The 25293-nt window shown below is 47.4% G+C and overlaps 1 protein-coding gene across 2 annotated transcripts; it reads left to right on the forward strand.

Annotated features, from left to right (window-relative positions):
* Positions 1 to 1983: 1983 nt before the first annotated feature.
* On the forward strand, positions 1984 to 23633 carry NOP58 (NOP58 ribonucleoprotein). 2 transcript variants are annotated; one of them, XR_013922273.1, is made up of 16 exons: positions 1984 to 2109; positions 4597 to 4673; positions 6359 to 6411; positions 8272 to 8396; positions 9164 to 9300; positions 10992 to 11056; positions 12368 to 12502; positions 12975 to 13120; positions 14559 to 14685; positions 15332 to 15495; positions 16231 to 16365; positions 17337 to 17398; positions 19659 to 19792; positions 22279 to 22400; positions 22616 to 22728; positions 23561 to 23633. XR_013922273.1 is itself a non-coding variant. In XM_080346706.1 (15 exons), exons 1-15 carry the CDS (start codon positions 2065 to 2067, stop codon positions 22670 to 22672), a joined length of 1584 nt encoding a protein of 527 aa, XP_080202832.1. In that variant the 5' UTR covers positions 1984 to 2064; the 3' UTR covers positions 22673 to 22768. The 2 variants fall into 2 exon arrangements, 1 of the variants encoding a protein (XP_080202832.1); XM_080346706.1 differs by lacking the exon at positions 23561 to 23633 and having other exon boundaries at positions 22616 to 22768.
* Positions 23634 to 25293: the final 1660 nt, after the last annotated feature.

The following is a 25293-nucleotide window of genomic DNA, read 5'->3' on the forward strand; positions in this document are numbered from 1 at the left end:
GTGGAAATACAGCAGCAAAACTCACACTTTTCTTCTTTGACAGCCCAAACTCAATGCACAGCAGACTTAATTAAAACACAACAAAAATAGCACTGCTTTAAAAACACTAAAGAAACTCACACAACTTTCTTACAAAGCCTGAAGTTGCTGCTGCAGACACCACTGAGGCTGCTTTACCTGCTGTAACAACCTCTTTTAGTGCTCAGGTGGTTTATAACTTCTCCAGTTGCCCCATCTGCAACTAATCTCAATCACCCAAGGTCAATAAATTTCACCCTTGCACCTTCAGGTTGCTGGTAATTTCTCCAAGGCCACATATGTGGTTTAGGGTTGAAGCTGTTAGTGGTTTTCTTACAACTCTTGTCTCTTGTAGCCCCCTTGGCCTGGCAGAAGTTTCTTATAAAACTGGACTTTAAGAGCAATCTGTAATCTTGTAATACCAGTGTGTTTGCTCAAGAGTGGTCAGCGCTGGTGAAAAGGCAGGATGCAGTGTTCAAAGTCAGACCGGTAAGTGGTATTTACTCCCAAATTTGCTTTTTCCAATATTAGTGCTCTCCCTGAGCCAATGGCAGCAAAATGTGGACTTTGAAACTAGGGGGAAGCCAGAAATTCTCTTTCTAGTTAAACATGATTTCTTTAGCAGCATTACCAGCTGTGGCACTTCAAAAAATGGGTTATATTATCTACACCACCAAAGTCTTTCCTTTAAATACCCACAGTTATTCAGAATGATGTAACCCCCCAGATTTCTGTGACTTTCCGGCGTGTTCCTCCCGGGAGGAGCCGCAGAGGAAGCGCGGCGGCGCTGACTCACACGGGCGGCGTGCGGAGCGTCTGATGTGAACAGCCCCCAGTGCCGCTCGGGCGCTGCAGCAGGAAAAGCTCCGGTTAGGGTGCAGGGAGCCGTCCCTGCAAAACAAGTGGGAATTTATCAGGCTGGTTATCCACCAGCGGCTCCGTGGGCTCCTCCGCAGGGCCTGGTGGTGGGATGGACAGAAGATGCTCTTGCACAGACACACGGACAGGGCTTTGGCCACCTCTGCCCCCCGAGTAGTGATGCCCATGTGCTGGGGACACCCAGGCAGCCCCAACCCACTGCAGGGTGAGAAGCTGCAAAATTAATGCACACTGTGATTGAGATACAAAAGTCGTACCCATCATTAACCAATTGACGTGATCAATGCTTTCTGACCACCTGATAAACAAGGGGATATTGTTCAAGTTTTAGATCCTTCCGCACGGCAAGAGACAGAAGGTGAAGTGATGGGTTGTTTAGAAGCAGAGTGCTTAGCTTATATTTGACTAATAAGAGATGTATTGCAAGTTAGAAACTCATCAATCTAGAAGCAGAGTGCTTAGCTTATATTTGACTAATAAGAGATGTACTGTAAGTTAGAAAGTCATCAATCTAGAAGCAGAGTGCTTAGCTTATATTTGACTAATAAGAGATGTACTGTAAGTTAGAAAGTCATCAATCTAGAAGCAGAGTGCTTAGCTTATATTTGACTAATAAGAGATGTATTATAAGTTAGAAACTCATCAGTTATAACTACATTAACTATTAGTGTAGCCGTGTGTTAAAAGTTTCCAAAATTGGTAATTAATATGTAATAATTACGTGAATATAAGCAATGCAAGAGCATCCAGTGTGGGCAGCGCTTATGAAGGGCCATCCCCAGCGCTGATAGAGTACAGAATGCTGCTTATCAGCGTCACTGACTCTGCTCGTCAGGTTGTTTCTTTGTTTCGAGGGCTCGCTCGGGAACGATCCCCACCGGGGTACCCGGTTACCGGGCACGGAGCGCGGGCGGGCCCGCACGGCGACGCCGCGGGTGGATTTTCCCGCCGTGGGGCTGGACCCGCCACCCACACGTCGACCGGTTCGGGCGGGACCGGCCCCGGGGCGGCGCCGGGAGCAGCGCAGGCTCCGCCCCCCGCCACGTGGCTCCGGGAGCGCGCGGAAGGCGGCCCCGCCACTTCCCCTTCCGCTGCTTCCGGTTCCGCGCTGCGGGGCCGGTCCCGCCGCGCACGTGGGCGCTCCGCGGTGCCGCCGCCGCCGCCGCCATGTTGGTGCTGTTCGAGACCGCCGCGGGGTACGCCATCTTCAAGGTGAGGGGGGAGCGGCGCCGCGATGCCGTGCGGCTGCCGCGGGGCTAACGGGAGCGGCTGCGAGAGCGGAGGCCGTTCAGCCGGAGAGGAGCTGGGAGGGATCCGGTCAGTGGGATCGATATCTCGGGGGGGTGTCCGAGGGCGGACCAGACTCTGCTCATGGTGCCCAACAGGGTGAGGGGCAGCGGGCACAGACCGAACACAGGAGGGTCCGTCTGAACACGAGGAGAAACTTGTTCGCTGTGCGGTGCCGGAGCCCGGCCCAGGCTGCCCGGAGCGGCTGTGAGTCTGCTGCTCTGAGGCGTTCACACCGCCTGGTTTGTGGGTGCGAACTGGAACGGGAGGTGCCACTTGAATATGAGAAGAAACTTGTTGGGGTGAGGGTGTCAGAGCCTGGCCCAGGCTGCCCAGGGGTTGTGGAGTCTCCTTCTGTGCAGACATTCCAACCCGCCTGGACACCTTCCTGTGTAACCTCATCTGGGTGTTCCTGCTCCATGGGGGGATTGCACTGGGTGAGCTTTACAGGGCCCTTCAACCCCTCACATCTTGGGATTCAGTGGACACGACCCTGTGTGATCTGCTCTGGGGTTGGGGGGTCTCCCTGCGACCCCAGACTCTGTCATTTTGTCACCTCGGGGGCTCGTGGAGCTTGATGATCTTAAACACCTTTTCCAACCAAAATATTCCTGTATTCACTCTGGCTGCTCTCCTGCCCCTTCTGAGTTAGTTCGAAATCACCTTTCCAGTGGGATCAGACCTGCGCAGTGAGCCTAAGCATTTCAGCCCTCCACACAGCCAGCAGGGCTGAAAATAACCCCCATTTTGACTTCTGAAAGCCAGCTCAGCAGCAATTGAAGGCAGAGGAGAAGCCAAGTCCCGCTGCACAAGTGCTGCAGGTCTGCGCGTCCTTACTGGAATGGACAGGGGAGGGCACCCTGCGTCAAAATATTCTATGCAGAGTTTACCTTTTTCTTGTTTTATTTTCTTCTTTTTGGAAGCAGTCTTTAAGGATTGTCACTGCTGAGTGCTTTTGGGGAGGTTATTTGTCTGGGGTTGATTGGTTTGTTTGTTTGTTTTACTCGAGGTTTGTGACAGAATTTGTGCTTCTGAGTTTTGGGAGGCGGTGACGGTCACCCGCTTGCCTTTTCGGCAGCGTACACAGGTTTCTATGGCCAGCATCGCTGTGCTTTGCCTTGTTCCTTGGTGATCAAGGACTATCGGCCTCTGCAAGCTGTGTTGCTCTCAGCTATTCCCCTATAGGTGTTGCTCTCGTCAGAGGAGCAAACAGTCTAAAATAATAAGGAAAAATGAGGCATGGCCATGTTCTGAATCTTGGAAGGCTTTTTCTAGTGAGTCTTACTATCTTGCAGGGCACAAAATATCCATAGGTATGTAATTTCTATATACTAGCAACCTTGATTTAGCAGCTTCTGTGTCTTTGTTATTCTCTGTGCCCCCATGTCTGTTTACAGAGGCTGAAGATTCTTTGGGCTTCGGGATAGGAAAGATGAATTGGAGGAAAGGATCAGCAGGCTGAGGAAAGGAAGAGTTGCCCTCAGGTTTTTCTGTGCCTCCAAGGCCTGTAGGAAGCGAGTTACTATGTTTATTTGCTCAGCTACTAATTGAGTTTTAAAAAGACGACCTCCTTGGACCTGGGTTTAAAAATCTGCAAGGGAGCAAAATCTCATAATCCCAAGAGCAATTTCTGCACTGAATCAAGTTGCAATTGTGATGGATTTATGCTGTGGGGACATAACCACAAGATTTTTGAGTGAAGCGCAAAGAACACAGTGTTGTGAAGCTCTGGGCCGTGCTGTTCCCCTGAACGCTTTTCTAGGAAATCTGCAGTACACTCTGCGCTTTGGGAAATGCGTGGAGGCTCTTGCGGTGTAACTGCTGACCTCCTGCTGCTCAAAAACTGACGGGATCGCCTTTGTACAGAGCTGAGATTAAGCCCTGGCTGCCTCTTAAGTAAGTCTTGGCTCAGCTGGTTAAGCTGTGGTGAAAAGTTGTCTCTGTGGAGATGTCTCTCTCTTCCTTGGGCTAGGTCAGGCGGATGAAAACACCGTGTGGGAGATCAGTCCTTCCTGTTCGGTGTCCCAGACGGGTTTGTATGTTCCCAAAGCGGCGGCAGGTTTGGCTCTGGGTCACGGGGGCTGTGGATGAGTCCTGTAGAGGAGGTGGAGCGAGCCCAGTTCTGACCAGCAAGGGGAGCGTCCTGCTTTGATGTGCAGGCTCAGGAGGACCCAGCCATCATTGAGCAACCTCTGTCATTCAGCGGAAAGCAAAACCTCTGTAAATAATGACTGTGTATTGGTAGGATGGCGAACGCTGCTGAGACTGGAGATCACCCAGCTGCTGACTCAATCGGTGTTAACTTCCAGTGGCTGGATGTGTAAATCTGCTTCAGGGCTTTTCTGCTGAATGCAGGGTTGAAGGTTGTTCAAAAGTGCTTTAAACATTTTGTGTGTGTTTTTCTCTCTCTAGGTTCTGAATGAGAAGAAGCTCCAAGAAGTCGACAGTTTATGGAAAGAATTTGAAACTCCTGAAAAAGCAAACAAAATGTAAGCAGTTTGATATGGGGATAGCAGCCTGGCTTTGGGAAGGACGTGAGTGCCTGTAGAGTTATGCACATTGGAGGTTCAGAAAGAAGTAGCGTTTTTTATTTTGCAGCATTGTAAAACCTAAGAGCTGTGAACAACGATAATGTGAAGTTAGATTCTCAGGGAAACCTAAACTGGAATATCAAAGTGAAAGAAATAACTGATTTTTCCTTGCAATGAAATTAAGCCACAGAAGTCACTACCATGTGCCACTGAGGCAAAAAGTTAAATAATATTTTAAGGAGATCTGGATGCTTTGACAAGAACATCCAAGCTCGTAATGCTGGGACTGGCTGAAATAAGTTTTTTTGTGCTCACAGGAAGTTCTTAAGAAAAAAACCCAAGTTTAATTCATGTGAAACTAAAAACACGTGCGTGGCTGTGAATTGAGAGTTGGTGGTGTTGCCGATGCCGCTGGCAAGCGCTGGCACAGGGACCGCAGTGTGTGCTGGCCTGGCCAGCGCTGTGTCCTGGAGCCGGGGACAGCGGTGCTTTGCTGCCCAGTGTGCCCGGAGTGCTTTGTTTGGAAGATTTCTAACCAGCTTTGGTTATAACGGACTCCTCTGAACAAGCCGTGCCTTGTGATTTGGATTTATCGCACACTGTAAACAGTGTTTAGAGGAGAGGACAGAATATCCTGCATCTTCCTGCTTGTAGTGTTGTTAATCTTGTCTTGGAAACTTTGTCTTGGCCGCTTGCTAGACAGAATGCGGCTCTTAATGGATCTCCCCTCCGATCAAAGTAACTCCTCTCTCTCCTGCCTGTCTGAAAAGGCATCAGGATGAGCCGGGAGCTTCTGTTGGGCTGTACGAAGGCTTAACGCCAGCACCCAGCTTTATCTGTGACCTTGCTGCCTTCGCAGACACTTGACTCACAAAGCACGGTGGTTAATCAGAGCTGGATTAGCCAAATGCCCGGCCCTGACGAGGAATTTACTGGATTGAGAGAGCTCCTGAGCTGTAAGCCTAGATGTCAGCACCCCAGCCTGCATGTCGGGGAGAGGATCCCACAGGGGCCGTTAAGCACCGTCCGTACCGTTTGTGGCTCTGGTCAGCAGTTAGGGAGGGCACGGGAGGACGTTCTGTTGTTTCTTTTCAGCTCACAACTTGTATTCTAAACATCTAATTACAAGGGAGGACTTGAGGGTTCCTGAGCAATGAATCAGTCCAGTTTTAAAGGCTTTGAAGGTGCATTTGGCTGCAAAGCCTGTTAAATGTGCACCGTGCGTTCCACAGAGGCGGGTTCCTTTTGAAGAGCAGTGGGAAGATGCTATCGGCACTTCATCAGGGCGCAGTGCTGAGATTCAGGTGGATGATGTCTGTCTTTAAGTATGAACTACAAAACAAAAAGGAGGCTTAGGTTTTCTGATTGTGATGGTCCTAGAAATACCAAATCAAAATTCCTTCTTTTTCTCTTTTTTTTAATAAAATTTGTGGGACCCAGCTGAATAGTTCGATCAGGCTCAAACTTGATCAGCAGGTTTAGTGCTCTTGCTTGTTTTTGAGGATCTGGATATCGATCTCTGCTCTCTCGAAGTCTTGGGGAGAAGAGGGGAACTGGAGTAGCAGAGGCAGGAAAAGAAGTATAATGGTTCTAGCACCTGGTTTATGTCCCTTTGTTTACACACTTGTATTTTTCTTCTGTAGAGTAAAGCTGAAACACTTCGAAAAATTTCAGGACACAACAGAAGCACTTGCTGGTGAGTTGAAACCATTCTTACAAAAGCAGAAAATCCTTGTTGTGCACTAGTTCACTCATTACTTCCCTCCATCCCTGCTCTGTTCCTTTGCTTAGTGTTTAAATCGCAAAGTTTTCAAAGTCAACTGGTCCTGTTGGTTGATGGGGTCGTCCATCCAGTCTATAGCGCAGTAGGGATGTAGTAAAGCCTCGTGTTTTCCTACCGTACTTATTCCTGAGCAGCATTAGGTTTGTCTGCTATCTGTAGCCTGTTGTCAATGATGGATTCTTGTTGAAGCTGAATATAACTGATTTGAGTCAACATTTCGTCACTACCACTGAGACAACAGGCACAGCAGAGTACACAGATTATTATAACTGTGCTTGTTTTATGGATGCATATTACACCTGTGTTTTTTCAACCTAAAAAAAGTAAAGCCTGTAATCTTAGAAGAAATTCAGGAGTTTAAACAAAAAGCCTTATGTTCGATAGTTTTTTACTAATTCAACAGTTAACTGCTCGATGCTGTGGGCTAGTTTGAAGAGAAAAGTCGTACCTAATCATTCCGAACTGGTGTGCCTGTTGCTGTATGACAGCAGCAAGGGAATGTTCCCCATCGCATCTATGACTAGAGAATGGATCTGTGTATTCTGATGGGGTAGGAATAGCTTCTAAAGGAAGGCAAGGAAACAAGGATCGAGACACCACCGTCATACAGGAGTTGAAAGTGAAACTACTGAGATTGAAGCTGCTGTATATTCCTCTCCTTGGCATATTTTTTGGATTTTGTTGCTTTTGCATAGATTTGGATTCAGATAGTGTATCATGTAGTTATAGTGATTCAAAAACAAGAAACAAACAAACAAAAGCCACCTCATAGAAAAAAAAAAACCAAAACAAACAATTAAAAAAACCCTAGAAACAAACAAACAAAACCAAAACTTCTGCTACTTTGCTTCAGGTTGACTTATCCATGAAATGGGAGAGGTTATTCGAGCTACCTACGTTGTGTTGATATTGAAGGGTGGGCTATGTGTGTGGTGTTTCCAGTGGGTTAGGAGTTATTGGCCGGCTTGGAAGGTGGAAACCCATCTCCATCGTGGAAAGGTTGAGAGGAGGCTCAGCACAGCACTTAGATTTTTACCCTCAGCTGTCAATAAGCTTCTGGAAATGAGCAATCCCTGGCTTCTGTTGTATTTACCCCGATGAAGATGTTGCATCAATCGCAGAAGTTCAGTAGAGCACAGAGAATTATATGTGTCCGCTTAAAAATACATTGTGCAGGACTGTAAAGCTTTTACAGATCTATTAATACTTGAGAATGAAGAATGGCCCTTTAAAGTTCTTCAGGCTGGGTGCTGCATTAAAAGGGTTTGTGTCTAGCTGCCCAGTCAGTGTGTTTGGCATCACTCCTTGTTGGGCTCTAGACAGCACATAATCATTGGCAGAGGGTGTAAATAAGCCGTTACTCAATGCAGGATATCATGGTTGCTGACCAAGGGACCTGGAAAACAGTTGGTTAATTAAATAGTACACAAAATGTTCCTGCATAGCTTTGCCTTCAGAAATGTTAAAGGTGTATCTAAAGCGCATGGCATACTGTTCCTAGAGATCCTTAAACAAAATTGGCAGAAATAGAACCAAAACCACATGGAGGAAGGAGAGGCAACTGGGAGGAAGGTTTTTCATTTAGGCCTCCAAAGGAGCAAGTATGTAATTTTCTTCTATTTTGATTTCAGCTGCTGCATGGCAAAGTAGCATTGCAGTTCGGACTGGAGCTACTGTGGGCAGTTAAAATAAAAATACCAAGTTAGGAGAACTATTTTTACAGGGTTTGGGCGGGGAAAGAAACTACATCTTTGGTCTTCTTGTTCTGTACAGCTTCCACAGCTCTTGTAGAAGGCAAGCTCAGCAAGAACTTGAAGAAGATTCTCAAGAAGATAGTGGCAAAAGATGCCCATGAACAGCTGGCCGTCGCAGATGCCAAACTTGGAGGTGTCATAAAGGTGATAGTGGATTCTGCTGTTCTTCCTTCTGCCTCAGGCTGCTGAAATCTTACAGTCATGTTCCAGAGATTTTGCAGTTACTAGCAGTGGAATCTGTGGAAGATATCTGGTCCTTATGATCAAACGGGTACTGCTTTTGTACTGGGAAGATGGCATCTCAAATGGATGATGCGGTAAAAGCGCTTTGAGGTGTTCAGGTTTGCTTGATTTCTGTCTGAACTATTGGTTAGGAGCCCAGCAGATTAAAAAATGAGCTTCCCTAATGATTGCATCCAAAAAGCAGATGGGATGTCTCTTAGGTGTCAAATACCAGGTTCCCATCTGATTGGTTTTTTCTGACCACCTCCTCGTGCTGACTTAGACTTATGCAGACTGCAAAATGAGGAGGATTTAGCATTGAAGTGAATAATACCAAGGACTTTGAACTGATCATTCAGTTTTGTTCTCTGGAAAAAAAACCCAAAGCCCCCAACCCTCTACCTCTGAATTTTTTCTCTGTGGCCAAACTGTTTCTAGTAAACTGCAAAATCTCGGATCTTAAGTTCTAGTGTCTGCATAGCAGATAGAGCATTAATTATAAATCTGTTCAGTCTGGAATTGTTACTGTGTGGGAAATTGGGGTTGTCCCTGCCTTGAGAGTCAGAGATGACTGTACCTGTTGTGTGATCGCAGGGCTGCAGAGGGAAAACCCGGTCCAGCGAGACAGAAGGGCTTTGAGGAACGCTGTTGTTGTGCCTGACTGTGGGTCGCTGGTTTCTGTCTTGCAGGACAAGCTGAATTTGAGCTGTATCCACAGCCCGATGGTTACAGAGCTCATGCGAGGGATTCGGTCTCAGATCGAGGGCCTGATCACCGGCCTCCCTTCCCGAGAGATGGCAGCCATGTGTCTGGGGCTGGCGCACAGGTGAGTCTCTTTTACCCCGCTCTGTGTCCTTGGCTCTGCTGCGTAGCTGGCGGTGTCTCTGAATCACAACATCCCAGAATGTCAGGGGTTGGCAGGGCCCTGGAAAGCTCATCCAGTGCAATCCCCCCATGGAGCAGGAACACCCAGATGAGGTTACACAGGAAGGTGTCCAGGCGGGTTGGAATGTCTGCACAGAAGGAGACTCCACAGCCCCCTGGGCAGCCTGGGCCAGGCTCTGACACCCTCACCCCAAACAAGTTTCTTCTCACATTTAAGTGGAACCTCCTGTGTTCCAGTTTGCACCCATTGCCCCTTGTCCTGTCCCTGGTTGTCACCAGCAGAGCCTGGCTCCATCCTCCTGACACTGCCCCTTTCCATATTGATCCCAGGAATGAGTCCCCCCTCAGTGTCCTCTTGTCCAGTTCCAGAGCCCCAGCTCCCTCAGCCTTTCCTCACACGGGAGATGCTCCACTCCCTGCAGCATCTTGGTGGCTGCGCTGGACTCTCTGCAGCAGTTCCCTGTCCTGCTGGAACTGAGGGGCCACAGCTGGACACAAGATTCCAGGTGTGGTCTCCCCAGGGCAGAGCAGAGGGGCAGGAGAACCTCTCTGACCTACTGACTACCCCCTTCTAACCCACCCCAGGTCCCATTGGCTTCCTGGCCACAAGGGCCCAGTGCTGGCTCATGGTCACTCTGCTGTCTCCAGGACCCCCAAGTCCCTTTCCCCTACGCTGCTCTCTAATAGCTCATTCCCCAATTTATACTGGAACCTGGGGTTCCACACTCTCCAAGTTAAGGCGCACTTTTATCTGAAATCTTGTTTTTTAAAGGAAGGGCTTTCAGTTTGCACCCACCCTTTAGGGAAAGGCTTAATCGTCACCTGAATTTGAAGTTGAGAGCTTTCCTTTGCATGTTACGTACTTCAGGATTTGGTTTAAAATGTCTCTGTAGCAGTCAAATGGGTCATTTAAAACTCAGTTGCCACAGAGGCACAAGGTGAACACCGTATTTACTAATTTATGCCAGAATAAATACCCGTATAATGTAAATGTTAAAGGCAGAGTTGTCTTCTCACCTTGCTGCCACTGCCCTTTAGCTTCAGTGGAGCAGTAGTCAAATACAAAGTTGTTGCATCACCATGGGGTCAGGCATTCATCCATGAGTAACTTAATCCATATTCTGACGTGCGCTTATCCTGTCTGTGAGCCATCGACAAGTTAGAGAACTGCTTCGCTCTAGCTAATTCCTTACAAATAAGCCTGTGCGCTTGCTTAGAAAATTGGCATTAATATTGAAGAAGAACTTTGAAGATGTAAGTCCTCATTGATACCGAGTATCTTCTACTGCAGCATCCTGAGAACTTTTAAACATACATTAAAGCCAGATAATAATGGCTTTCTCTGACAGTGAGAATCTGTTCCAGGAGGTTTCTCCTGTCGCTTCACATTAGCGTTCCTGATACTTGCTGCTGGGTGGGTACAGTTTTGGGGATTGCCTCCGGCTGCTGCGGAACCGGAGGCACAGTTGACAAATACTTTTTGTGGGGAACCGTGTGTAAAGAAAGACAGAAACCGCCAGCTGGTTTCCTGGCATAGCCTGTGTGGTCTGGGTGCGTACGCGGGGTCAGAGCTGCTGCGGAACTCGTCACCGTAGTGTCAGGATGCTGATGAAACTGCATTTGTCTCCTCAGCCTTTCCCGATACAAGCTGAAGTTCAGCCCCGACAAAGTAGATACCATGATTATCCAGGCAATTTGTAAGTATATTCAGAGCTTAAGTTATTAATGGGTTTGGTTTAGGATAGCTGACTTGTTCACATTGTTTACAGGAAAGTACTGCTGTCAGCTTCCTCCCAGCGTGTTCTGGCAAAGGGGTGCTGGTGTTCAGCTAGGTGCAAGGTGTGCTTTCTTAGTAGGGTTTTGCACAAGCAGGAACATTTTTAGGGTGATACAGTAATCTGATGTCCACTTTTTCTTAGCATAGAGATCAGCTGAAATATGGCCTGCGTGAGTTCAGTCCTCTGGGGATTTTGCTCCCCAACAGGCTTCCTTTCTGAGTGGTGATGGGAGAAGGGGCCCCGCACAGCAACGTTTTCTGACCTGTCGTTTGGTACCATCTTGCATAGAGGGCAATGTGGAAACAAGCTCTTACGTTAGGCACGTAAAACCCGCCGCAGCATGTAACGCTGCGTTCCATCTCCTTGCTTTCTTAATGGAAAACAAACCCAAATTGTAAACACAGCTAGGAAAGCTCATTCCTCGTTTTTCCTTGAAGCCATCCACATCGTGATCGGCGTGCTTGCTCTGAAGCACTGGTGAGAAATCCTGTTTGGAACATTAATTCCCAGACTGTTGTCAATGATGGAACATACTTAAGCTGAAATTCATGATTTAATTCAGTTCATTCGTCACTACCACTGAGACAACAGATGGGAATGTTGGTATTGCGTTAGAGGGAAATATTTTAGCCTTAGGGCTCTGCAGGAACATATGCTGTGGGTGTTATACTTTTATGTTTTAAATCCTGTTATTGGTCATATCTGGTAAGTGGTGAGCCTGTTGGGTTTGTGTTTGCTACATTTATATTATAAAGGCAACTTAATACATTCTTTTAAGTCAAGTAATTGAATAAAAGATCCGTTTCTCACCATTAAAACATGTTTTACCTTGAAGTTTTGTACGTGGCTAAGTTTAACATCAGTCTTGTGTGTAGTGCTTTGACTGAGAGGAGCAATAACTGGAATATTAACAGGAATAAGAACTGGCTGCTGGTCCCTGTCCAGGGGAACGTGCTCTGCAGCTCTTCAAGGAGTCTGTCCAAGGCAGTCCCAGGGATTAAACTTTCACACTGCACTCATGGGAATACTAATATTCCTAAAATATTGTGCCTGGCATCAGGTAGAGAAGCAGAGACTTCTAATGTACTGCAGCTTATGTTTCACTCCAGTCTTACGGGATAAAATACTTCAGCTTATCTCCCTTTACGCTGCTTAAATGTGTCATTTTGAGAGTTTTCCATTTTCAGATTACCTTTTTTAGAGAAAAACGTCCGTTCTTCTTTCTCTTAGCGCTTCTTGATGACTTGGACAAAGAACTGAATAACTACATCATGCGCTGCAGGGAGTGGTATGGCTGGCACTTCCCCGAACTGGGCAAAATCATCACAGATAACCTAACGTATTGTAAATGTGTGCGGAAAGTCGGTGAGTAAGAAGGAGGTAGAAGCTTTCTATTGATGATTCTTTTATTATTTTTTTTAATAACGAAGTTTGCAGTGCAGAGAGAGACTTGCGGTTGTAAGGGAGTTTTTTTGCCCAGTCGCGGGAAGAATTACATAGGTTTGGTTAGTGGTAAATAACTGCTTGCTTCCTGGAATTCTTCCTCTGTAATCATGCAACTGAAAATTTCGCAGCAAGCAGCTGCTGAAAAGGTGAAGTACTCAGAGTTACATGTAGGGTGCTTCTTTCTAGTTTCAAATTGAACATTTCCAACCCTTCTCAGCTAATGCAAACATAAAGGCAGAACATTGACGTATGTTTTGGGAGTTTGGAATAGGATGACAGCAGACTTGACTTGCTGTTGTTATTTTGGCCTTTTATCTTCATCTGTTTCTGTGCTTTTTTTACTCGTTCATCTCGCCCCCAGCACAAACTCGCTTTCATCTGTCCCCCACAGGAGACAGGAGCAATTTTGCCTCCTCTGACGTTTCTGACATCCTACCGGAGGAGATCGAGGCGGATGTGAAGGCTGCCGCTGAGATTTCCATGGGGACAGAAGTGTCAGAAGAAGATATAAACAACATAATCCATCTCTGTGATCAGGTGTGTACGTGGGGATGAACCGCAGCAGGAACTCCGCTGGAGCTGGCCGTGTCGGAGCCTCTTCTGCCGAGGAGAGGTCGCTAAAAGCCTTGTGATGGCAGTGATGATTCCTATATGGTTGCTCTCCTGATGTACAGACATGAGGGTGCACAGTCACTACCTCATCTGAGCCATCTCGGGCTGCTGGTGTCCGCACAAAGAATGGGCAGACTTTTGGTTGGAGTTCTGGCATTGCTGAGCTTTTCAGTCCTTGAGATCACAGAATCCCAGATGTCAGAGGTTGAAGGGCCCTGGAAAGCTCATCCAGTGCAATCCCCCCATGGAGCAGGAACACCCAGATGAGGTTACACAGGAAGGTGTCCAGGCGGGTTGGAATGTCTGCACAGAAGGAGACTCCACAACCCCCTGGGCAGCCTGGGCCAGGCTCTGACACCCTCACCCCCAACAAGTTTCTTCTCAAATTTCAGTGGAACCTCCTGTGTTCCAGTTTGCACCCATTGCCCCTTGTCCTGTCCCTGGTTGTCACCAGCAGAGCCTGGCTCCATCCTCCTGACACTGCCCCTTTCCATATTGATCCCCAGGAATGAGTCCCCCCTCAGTGTCCTCTTGTCCATCTCCAGAGCCCCAGCTCCCTCAGCCTTTCCTCACACGGGAGATGCTCCACTCCCTGCAGCATCTTGGTGGCTGCGCTGGACTCTCTGCAGCAGTTCCCTGTCCTGCTGGAACTGAGGGGCCACAACTGGACACAAGATTCCAGGTGTGGTCTCCCCAGGGCAGAGCAGAGGGGCAGGAGAACCTCTCTGACCTAAATAATGCTGCTATGTAACTTCTTTTTAATCTGTGGCTTTGTAAGCACCCTGTGTTCAAAGTGGAGTGCTAAGGCCCCAGAAGAGCAAGGAGCTCTATCCCGCTTCTGTGAACTCCCAGCTGGATCCTTTTGTGACTTTAGCGGGAGTGGCAGAGTTAGGAGGAACGAGTTCCTGTTCTTGATCTGGACCGGGCTGCTTTTTTATGTGCATTCTTATTGTGTGTATTTCTATGGAGCGAGCAAAGAGCATTTATCCCATTTCAAGAAAATGGTGGCGAAGATTTATGTGGAAACTGAATGTTCCAGGGTTTTGTCCTAGAGAAAATGCCCTCACCGAGTATTTTTGTTCTGCTTCGCTGTCTTTGGCATGTTGTCAGCTCCTTTATCGGGAGCTTTGCTGAGAAAAGAAGTTGCATAAGGGCGTGAGCAATACAGATCCAATATACTTTGTGGCTGGAGCTCTGCTCTGGGCATATGCTCTATGGAAAGCTTTCCATACCTCTGGCCTGTGGCTGGCTGAGCGTTTTGCATTTCGTTATTCTCCTTCGTTGTAAGTCTCAGTGCTTCCTCAACTCGACATATTTAGCTCTTTGTATTTGTTGGTTGGCTAATACTGGTTCCCGTGCCCAGGTGATTGAAATCTCGGAGTACCGGACGCAGCTGTACGACTACCTGAAGAACAGAATGATGGCCATCGCTCCCAATCTCACCGTCATGGTGGGCGAGCTGGTTGGAGCAAGGCTCATTGCTCACGCAGGTGGGTCCCGCTCAGCGCGGTAAATCAAGCTTTGGTGACCTCCCGGGAGGTTTTCTCCGAGGAGCTGGTTGGTTAAAAGCATTACATGAGGCCCTGGTGAACATCTGGTGATGAAGGGGACCTCTCGAGGAACCTGGGAATACCAGCGTGAGCGTGGTAGCCGTCTGTGATGAGAGTTCTCAGTTGGCCTGAACTCCTTTTGGAATATGAGGGCAACTGAAGTCACTACCTCTTCTGAGACGCTTCCTGAGCCTCCTGCTGATATTCCAGCCGCTTCCGAGGTGAAACGCTGACAAACCGCCGTTAGGCTTGGCCGGTCAGACTGGCTCGAGGTAGCAGCCGTATTTCGGTTATCTGTTCTGCGGTGACACGTTCTTGCCGCCAGAGCTTGTCGGGAGTAGGCGTTACTCCAGTGGGATATGTTTTATTGAGTCAGCCTTCTTTCCCACTGCTGAAATGAAGCCGAGGCAGGGTGACTTGAAGCGTGAAGGACTGAAATGGCTTACCTGGCCTTCAGGAAATGAAGGTGAAGCAGCTCCCTTAGATGGTTTGGACCTTCCTACTTGTGAACAGTGTAGGAATTTAGCCTCCCGCTTCTCCAGCTGCTCCTCTGACAAATTCCCCTTGCTGTGTTACCTTCTTCTAGGTTCCCTCTTGAATCTGGCAAAACATCCAGCGTCAACAGTTCAGTTGCTGGGTGCTGAGAAGGCGCTTTTCAGAGCGCTGAAGACTAAACGGGACACACCGAAGTTTGGCCTTATCTACCATGCGTCGCTGGTGGGACAATCCAATCCCAAAAACAAAGGAAAGGTGAGTTGCAGAATTGTTTACCAGCTTGGCTTTTTCCCGGAGCATTTGTATCTGTTCATGGGATGGCTTGAGCTTCACAGGGAGGCTGCTTGTGTGCTTTACCTTGCTGCATTGCTTCATGGTTACATGCAACATGTTAGTGTCCCACAGATCTTTGGATGTCATTCATTCCTGTTTGAAAAAGTGAACGGGATTGTCCATTCCACACATCTGAGTAATAACAGATTCGTTCCCGCTGAGTCTTGATGTAGCCCTGGCTTTCTCAAGGCGCGTGTTACTGCTTTCGTCTCCCTGATTGTAAGCTAAGTTGTTCCAGGCTTTAGTCTCGCTTGAAAGATCAGACTTTTGTTGTGCTAAAACTGGTCACTTGTGTGGCTTGCTCTTAAAGAGCTTTGGCTTTTAGAATGCAGGTGGACAAATATGTGTTTAATTTGTGGAAAAAGCCTTCAGCTGGAAATGACACCTCAAACTAACCTGACCTAATGGTTGGGCTGGAGTGGGATATGTATAACTGACTTGCTGTCTCAGATGTTTCCCTCTGTTTATCAAGAAAATAAGGTGTTACATTAACAGGATTTCACTGCCAAAAGAATTACGTACTAATTGGTTTTGGGATGAAACGATACTAGTAAATAGTTACTTCGTTCTTCTGTTCGTGGGTGTGGTTTCCAGATCAGAGCAAATTATTGCCTTGTATTAAGTCTTAGCATTTAATACTGGTTTTGGCTTTTGCAGATTTCTCGGATGCTGGCAGCTAAGACTGCTTTGACTATTCGCTACGACGCCCTCGGGGAGGACACCAACGCCGAAATGGGAGCTGAGAACAGACTCAAAGTGGAGACGAGACTGAGGCTTTTGGAAGAGAGAGGGGTGAGTCGAGCAGAGGGCTGCGCAGAGCCCACCTTTTTGTTCATGGTGCCGTTTTCTGGTGTGCTGCTTAGAGCCTCTTTCCTTCACTGCGGCCTGGTGTCCCCTGCTCCTGTTGTCCACCGTGGCTCTCAAAAATCTGAACACTGGTGCTCATTCTTCAGGAGCTTTCTCTGTAGCTAAAGCAAGACGTTCTGTAAATTCCTGCGTGGCCCTCCCATCACTTAATGCATATCCTGCTTCTCCTTGCCTGCTGGTCCATCTGTTGCCGTCGGCACAGCGTGCTGGGAGAACGTGGGCTTCGCTTTCCTCTTTTTGGTGGCAAGCCCGCTGCGTGTGATCTGGTAGATTAAAACTAGGTTCAGCCTAGCAAGCTACAAGATGTGATACTAACGCTGTAATACGGCATCACTAAAACAGACGAGAAACATCCAGAAAAACCTGCCTGCTCTGCCTTGAGCATTTCAAGGGGGGCAATGCTTCCTATCAAAACAAAAAGCCAGGAGCCGTATTAATCCTAAACCACAAACTGATCACCTGACAAGCACAAATTTAATTCAGATCCGGTTTGGGGCCTGTGTTGTGGTTTTCAGGTGGGCTTCATGGCAGGCATAGGGTGATACCTGCCCTGACATGCAGAAAAGAAGCGTGCACGTAATGGAGCGGGTCTCGGGTCGGGGTTTAGAGGAATGATCTGCCGTGTCGCGTGGCCGCGGGGTGTTTGATCCAGCACTAGATGCCCTTTGATGGAATGTGGCTCTCAAAGGGCAATATTAGAAAGGCACTTTCTCACCTGTTACCTCCCCCTCGCTGTTCTGCTCATAGGTGTAAGACTTGGACAGGTACACAAGAGTCTGACCAACAATATATGTTTGCATTTCCATTTTTAATTCCTTTCAAGAGCTGTGGAGCTTGCGTTGTGGTTTGTTTTCATTATGAGTAATCTGTTTTTCACTTCTAAATTTTTCTTGTAGATAAGAAGAATAAGTGGCACTGGAAAAGCCTTGGCCAAGGCAGACAAGTATCAAAACAAGAGGTGAATAGAGTTTCCTTTCAGCTTGGCTCAGTAGAAATAACTCTCCTTGTTTTTATTGCCGAGAAGCTTTCTGGTTGTGGACTCACTTAAGATCCAGAAAATGTTTTCTGTGCTTTTAAAAGGGTGACAGTTCCAGTTGCTAATGGGAATTTCAGTTTTCCCACCTTCTCCAGTTGTGGGAAAGCCAAAGAACTGGAGAGAGTCCTGATTTTCTACTAGTGAATTACTGATAACAAGTGTATTTGGATGCTATCAGCATCAGCCCAAAAACCTGAATAGTTTGGGGAGTGAGTATATAGTAGCTTTATTTAATCTGAAGAAATTAAATTTGAGAAAAATCATAGTTTGACTGCATTTCTTTGACATGGAAGCCGTCCTAGAGCCCTACTTTTTTGTCTTATTCTTAGAAAAGAAAATAAACAACACTTGTTTGGAGCAAAGCTTCATCTCTTTGTTAGGTGTTGTAGGTAACAAGTAATATATACCTTAAGCAAGATAGATATAGGGTGTCTGCTCTGGACACTGTTAGAGCAGTTTCTGGTGCCCAGAGCGACACTGTTAAATTGCAACTGGGACAGCTGAACATCTGAGGATGGGAGCAGGTTATTATTAGTCTGAGACGTGACATCTGGCTTTTTCACTTAATTTGATTGCAGGCTGCTTGCTTCGCTCGGCCTGTTTATTTTGCTCAACCTTTGGCGTAGGGAGGGTAAGTGCTCAGCAAAACCAGGGCTGGGTGCTAGTTAAGCGAGGAAAAAACAGCGCCCTTGCACCCATCTGCAGTCCCCAAACATCTTTCTCAAGCCTAGCTGTACCTTTCCATATGTTAGGCGTTCAAAGGGATTGCTGGAGCTGCTTTTGAAAAGCCGATGTCAGTAAATAAATGAGGGCGTGTAAGGAGGCAGCAGAGACAACATACGTGCTGGTTTTTGACCTATTCAAACGAGGAGTCATGAATTCCTGCCAGGACATGTTCCTGCTGTTAGACGTGCTCTGCAAACGTGTCTCGGCTTAGGGGAGAGACCAAAGATCTCAGCTCAGGCTGGTGCCCTGAAAGGGAAGCTGACTCAGCCCCCATCGAACTGTCCTTGTAGTACAAACATGGCTGTAGTGCTGCTTGGTGCTGGAGGGTTTTCAGGAGACTGGCAAGAATCTCCTTGTCTTTATGGAACTGTGGATCCTGGATGAACTGGCTGCATCCGAGTCATGTTTCAGAAGTTAATTGAGGTAGTTTTTAGAGATGAGATTCAAATGAAGCATTTCAGTATGCTTTCCAAAAAATGCGCGAGAGAGCGCATTGCCTACCTTGACCATGTTTACTTGCTGATTACTTATTTATTGATTGATTTAGCAGTAGTATTTTAACAACAACAAGGCAGCCACTAAGCTCTGTCCCGAGTTTAACTGAAACAGAGTCCTCTCTTTGCAAAAGGCCCTGTAATCATTTTTGGTAAAGCTCTGTGCGGTGCTCATACCCGTAAGAATAATTTCCGCCGCTCGGAGGATGAGTTGATGGCACTATCTGGCAGCATTGCTGCGTGGTTCCCAGTCTAGTCGCTAGTCTCAGTTGCTGTTGTAACCTGTGCAAGGTGGTTACTTCATATTCCTATTTTAGGGACGTTTGTGTGCTCAGTATATGCCTGGGGGGGAATAGTTGAGGCTTAATGTTTTAAACCCCCTTTTCACCTTCAGTAGGAGTTCTGTTCTGAGTCAGAAATCAAATGATGTAGGTGACGTAGTAGATGATTCAACTGCCCCTGAAAAGGTGCAACTAAAGAGCTGGAGGAGCAGTGCAGAAAAAGCAAGTGTGAGGCTACCTCTAATTCCATGTGTGTATAGGTACGAAAATACATCTCTCTAACCCTTGGGGTATGTTTATCTGGACTTCCCGAATCGTGGGGAGCTCTGCGTGTGACCGTACAGCTGCGCTAGAAAGGCTTTGAGCAGCAGAGATCCATCTAATGAGTCATCTAAGTGCTCTTGGACAGATAGGAACCAGAACCAAACTCCTGCTTAACCGCCGTGTTCCGTTCAGATGGGGCAGTTGTGGTTTGTGGGGTACGTCCTGCAGTCCCCATCGCTGGTGAACCCCTGCAGAAAGGGCCTCGCTGCCTGCAGATGCTTTTATTGAGTTGGGCAAGATTGGTTTGCCAATATTCTCAGGAGATTGTGTTGGAAAGTTTGTATTCAACCGCAGGACCCTACCTGGGGCCTAGCTGCTCTTTTTGTTACTCAAACCCACTTGTTTCCTTCACCACAGCGAAGTCAAAATATTTGATCCATCTGGTGACTCTACGCTTCCCGCTGTTTCAAAGAAACGCAAAATCCAGGAGGTGGAAGAACAAGACGCAGAGGTGGCTGTGAAAGCAAAGAAGTTCAAAGCGGAGATGAAAGGTCAGTTGCTGTGTCTGCGTTGCGCAGGGGGGTCACATTTACAGCCACCACTTCTCCTTGGGGGCGACACAAAATCCAACCAAACAGCGAAACCCACAAGAATCCTTTATGGACTGATACCATTCTGCAGTCAATTGACTTTAGATTTCTGCGTTTAAAAGCATGTAGACACATTTAAAATCAAAACTCGTGTTCTGCTTGCGGAATTTCTTGCTTGGCAGGCTGGTGTTTAGTGGGCCTCGCTATCTTGAAGACAAAAAAGCTCTTGTCTGTAAAACCAGGTCTCGTCTAATTTTCCTTAAGGCATACTGGTTTATTCTGCAGAGAAAAGTTTTCTGGCATGTTTCAACATACCAACATCGAATGCCGAATTTGAGGTGAAATGGCACTTGGAAATTTCAGTCTGAATTTACATCGTACATGAACAATCGTTACTCTCTGAAGAGAGAAAAATTAACTGAGGCCACAGTTGCTCTTCACTTCTCCGATAAGTTACTGTATGAAGACAGATTTTGGGGCTGCAACTGCTTTAGAAGCTTGAACTTTGCCCATTTGCTTTTTCGAGACTGTGGGTGTTGTCACAAACCTTTGAACCCCCTTCCCTTCCTGTATCCTCAGTGTCGCTCCCCTGGCATTATCAATCTCCCAGGCTGAGCTGCTTGCAGGTGAAACACTACATTCAGTTCCAGCCTGGTCTCTTGCAGCATGAGGAGGTTTCTGTTCCTAAATTTGTGCTTTTATACACAAAACCTGCTTGTTTGCTCGCTTTGCTTTATTGAGCACTGACACTTCGTGGCTCAGGTGCAGCTTAGCAGGTATCCATGGGCTGCCAAGAATTATTTCAGCATTAAACGATGTTCAGAATATTTAGAATCAGAGAGTCATTTTGGTTGGAAAAGACCCTCAAGATTGAGTCCAACTCTGGCACTAACCCACGTTTTAAAACTTGCCGAAACGTTAGGTTGAGGATTCAGATGTCCTGGTTTTCTTCCTGTAAAGACGAGGCGTCCTTCAGGTGCATGGTTCATCGCTCCTGCCTCTTCCCTTCATTCATATCTGCCGCGTCGTTGTATTTGGGACACTTGGGTGTTAGAAATTACTGTGAGTGTTGCTGCAGACTCTGAAGCCCGAGGAGGGACGGGAGATGGGACTACATACAGTCATTACGTGTCCCCAGACAGATGAGCTTTGCTGGAACCTTCAGGAAGGCGCCGGTGCCCACGAGCGCCGTGGGTCACACCGCGACAGGCGCCGCTGCTGTGCCAGCCCTGACGGCGCACAGGGTAATAACAAGTTATTTCTGCAGGGTTCCCACCCAGCTCACCAGTCCAGCCCCGTGAAACACGTCACGCAGCACAACGCGCCGCCTGCGCTCTGCGCGGCTTTGATGGCGTTCACGCTCACTTTTCAGCTGCTTCGTGTTTCCCTGTGTCATTCACGGGGAGGCGAGGATACTTTTCACACATTTTGAGTGCCTTATGCTTGCACGCTGACTGCGAACAACGTGTATGGCAGGATCCACTTAGCAGTCCCTTTATCTGGAATCCTTTGCTGGTTTGCTTCTGGCATTTTTTAATGTCAGAAAACTGCCCGTGTGAGCTGGCTGTATTTTCCTATAGACACAGGTAGAAATTTATTACCCTGAAGCCAATCTTGTTGTCTGAAGCTTGATTGAAGTGTATTTTTGACTCGTGTAACCTGCTGCTGCCTTGAGGAACTCATCTTATGACAAAGCACAATGGAGATGGTGTGTTTCAGGCTTTCCATAATTGCAGTGTGTTTTATCTTTTGCTAAGTGACTGCTTCAGCCTGGTAATGATTTCCGCTTGGTTTCTTTACCCAGAGACTCCTGGCGCGTATTCTAGAAAACGGGTGGGAAATGGTAGGGTTCGATTATGGTGAATAGCTCTGAAAAATAAATCTAAGAGGGCATCAATAAATCTTAGGTTCGCATTCCTCTCAGCTTTATATAAATCATTCAGTTCCTGTCTTCCAGGACAGGAGAGAATTTCTGCTGTTGCATTAAATGCTTTACGTTGGCTCAGCATGAAGAGATTTTGTGTTTGCCGGTCAAAACGGGTACGAAAACCACAGGTTTGAGAGTCCTTCTGGTGCTGCTGGTGAAGACACTTAGCAAACTGGGGACAGGCTTTTTTCCAAAAGAGCGCTTGTAAATGGATTTGGTGGCCAAGTGAACACACGTGAGCGTGTTTTACACTGCGGAGGATGCTGTTACCCCAGGAGATGCGGGGAGGGCTGTCCGAACGCTGTCACTTGTCTCCTGGATTGATTACAGCGGGGAGTCATCACGCAGCCAAGGGCAAGGGAACAGAAAGCGGGTGTAGCGGGATGTAAAGAGGCAGCGCGATATTTGGCGTTCTTGCTATAGCCGTTGTGTCCTCTCACATCTCAGAGAGCTTTTCCTTTTGTCTTTTACTTTCTTAACTGCCAACCTGCGTTTTCTTTTTCTTCCTTCTGTGGCGCAGAAGAGGCGACTGTAGAAAATGACGAACCTGTCAAAAAGAAGAAGAAGAAAAAGGATAAGGCGAAGCAAGCTGGAGAAGAGGAGGCGGGGGGCGAGGAGCCCCCCAGCAGCCCCCCAGTAGAGGTAAGGAGAGCGGCACAGCGCGCTGGCCCCTTCTGGGGGGGGATTTGCTCCTAAACACATGGCGCGAGGGGAGGGAAATGTCCTTACCCGCATAACCCAGGGCATGCAGGGACTCTATTTCATGATATCCATCACCGAGAAGGTTTGCCTCACAAAATAAGGTCAGCGACGTGTTGCTTTGTGGTTTGTTCACGGCAGCGTTTGTTTGTTTGCAGAACACAGAGAAAAAGAAGAAGAAAAAGAAGAAAGTGAAAGAGGAGGACGCGGACTGACGGGGAGCAGGGAGGAGCGCTGCTCTTCATGACTTGTGTAGTCTCTTTCATATGCAGTAAGGAATATTGATAAGGAATAAAAACATTTTTATGAAAGGAGATTTTCCGCCCGCGTCTTTCTCACTTGGTTTGCTGGTTTTTTTAGCCGCTAGCGGGGCTATTTCTAAGATGTATCGTTTTAAGTGAATGATCAGCAAAAAAGAGTTTCTAGATGTATAGATGTTCTGTTGCAGTTTAAAGAATTCCAAGGCTGTAGTAGTCTTAAGTTCTCCATAAAATGAATATAAATATCTCTGCGTAATATTGAGGATGCGTTGCAGGTGTGTTATTGAGTTTGCACTCCGGAGAAAACCTCTATAATCGTCTTTCACATGTTTTTGTTTCGCTGCCTTGGCTGACGAGGTTCAGACCGGAGTTTTGAACTAACACGAGTTACATTCTAAATCGCTTCTGTGGGGATTGTGGCAACTTGATTATAAAAAGCTGAGAGCAAAGTGACTTCTTCAGCTCGCTGATAAGGAAGCTGAAAAGGCAAATGTTTTTAATGAGAAGTCAGTTATTGCCAAATCTGCTGCTCTCTGTAGATGCACCGAAGTAGCATCATACGATGGAGACACTAAAGGAAACCATTTTTATTTCACTATGCTTATCACCCAATAAGAGAAAGGTGTGGGGGGTTTTTTTCTGGGTGTAGCACTAGACTATTGCCTAAACAAAATAAAACAAAGCTTGGTAACTGCAGCCAGCGTAGCTGGTGCTTTTCTGCGGTGCTTTTCTGCAGCGTATTGACCAGCTCTCGGTGTTTAACTGCCTGTGCCTTGCGTACCCATTAGTGCAAGTGGGAACACCAAATCCGTAACACAACGGGTAGCGTGTTTATTCATGCAGTTCTACCAGTATCAAGAAACATGAATTTTCCCGGTCAAAGTGTGTCGTGAAGCACCATCAGGACTGCGCTACCGTATCGTGACACCGGGGCCTCGCCAGCTCATCTGCTCCTTGCTGGACCAGCGAGATGAATTTAAGGTGAAACATTTGAGCAGAGGTATTAAAATTCTGTTCATATTGAGATGGAAGACTTGGCTATTAGTGCCTTTAGTTCTTTATCGCAAATGCGTTTGCAAGCAGAAATCCCTCCAGACGTGGGAGTTTAGTTTCCTCTGAACTATTAGCCCGGTTGCTCCCTCAGAGGTATCAGATAAATAGTGTATGTGCTGCTCTATAACTTACCCTGACCAGAAAATGTGTACGAACATCAGTTGCTTACTAAATCTCATTATTGGGATGGAAATGGAGGGAAGTTACGTCTGCGTGGCCACGTTTTCCTCCCTTGTGCTTATTCCTTTGATAACCGGGGACGGATTCGCCTCTTTTCCCACATTTCGGTGGGTGCCCGGGGCGCTGATGGGGCAGGTTCCCCGTTGCGGTGCAGGGAGCGCTGATTTCCACATCAACTTGAACCACAGCTGCTACTTCATTTTGCTTTCAAAATGCTGCAGGTTTGTTCTTGTTGCTGCTGAATGAAACTCCTTCGAAGAAGAAAGTAACCGAGAGCTCAATGTGTGTGACCCTGGGTGGCAACGAAGGTTGTGGAGACCCCATGTGCTTATCTGCCAGCAGGTAAGGAAACGAGTACTCTGGCTCCTGGTTTGAACTGTTGAAGCTCCTCACCTTCAAAACAATGAGCTACATACCCCAAAGGGCTGCTGCCGAAACACGGGCGGGCGCGTTCAACCGGGGCGCTGAACGGGACCGGTGAAAATAAACAGAGACAGCGGGCAGGAAAGGTGGGTTCACTCGCATGTGGTTTCCCACAGAGGTCTGGTTGTTGGTGTACAATCTGAATAACATAAAACCTCCAGGTGTAGTTGGGAAATACCACAGACAGGTGGTTCTTCTCACCCAGCAACTGGGACGGACCCTTCACTGGGACTTGAGCCTTTTTATCTTTTCCAGAAGCTGTTGAAATCCCGAGGCTTGTGCGTTGTCTTGTAAGAAACAGTTGTGCAATGGGGCATTTATGTAGAGACTGGTGGTCACGAATGTTTGTGAGGGGCTCAATCCATCCAAAAATGGACCTTTTGCCTATTGATAAGGCAAAAGCCCAGAACTAACGTTGGATTAAGGACAGATGTTTTTGCTGCTTGAGCATCAGCAGCCGCGGGGCTGGTGATGGTGCAGTCACAGCCCCTGCCTGGTGGAGGTTGTCCCTTCGGGGGACCAGCTTAAATACACCCTCTGGCTCTTGTCAATTCTGAGCCCAAGGATTCGAGGTGCAGGTCCTGGGCGTCTCCTACCTGCTGCTTTGCTTGTTCACACAGTCCTCAAAGGAAACCTGCGCCGGCTTTTGGCTGCAGAATCCAAGTGCCACGGTCAGGAAAACGAATGTTTATGTCAGGCTAAGGCTCCAGTCTTTTGGAACACAGATGTTTGTGGGTTTTGGTTGTTTTTTCTTCGCCACTTGGCAGCGCTCCCTGTGCATTAGGATTTGTGTGCATGGGGCCGTGGCCCACCGGTGCTCAGGGCAGGGATGTGTCTCCTTCCACCCATCTCCTGCTGCCCGTGGACGTCTTGCTCACCCACAGCTTGTCCCTGATACCCACAGACATCATCCCCGTGTC

This window comes from Nesoenas mayeri, assembly GCF_963082525.1.
Source record: "Nesoenas mayeri genome assembly, chromosome: 6".
NCBI classification, from domain to species: domain Eukaryota; kingdom Metazoa; phylum Chordata; class Aves; order Columbiformes; family Columbidae; genus Nesoenas; species Nesoenas mayeri.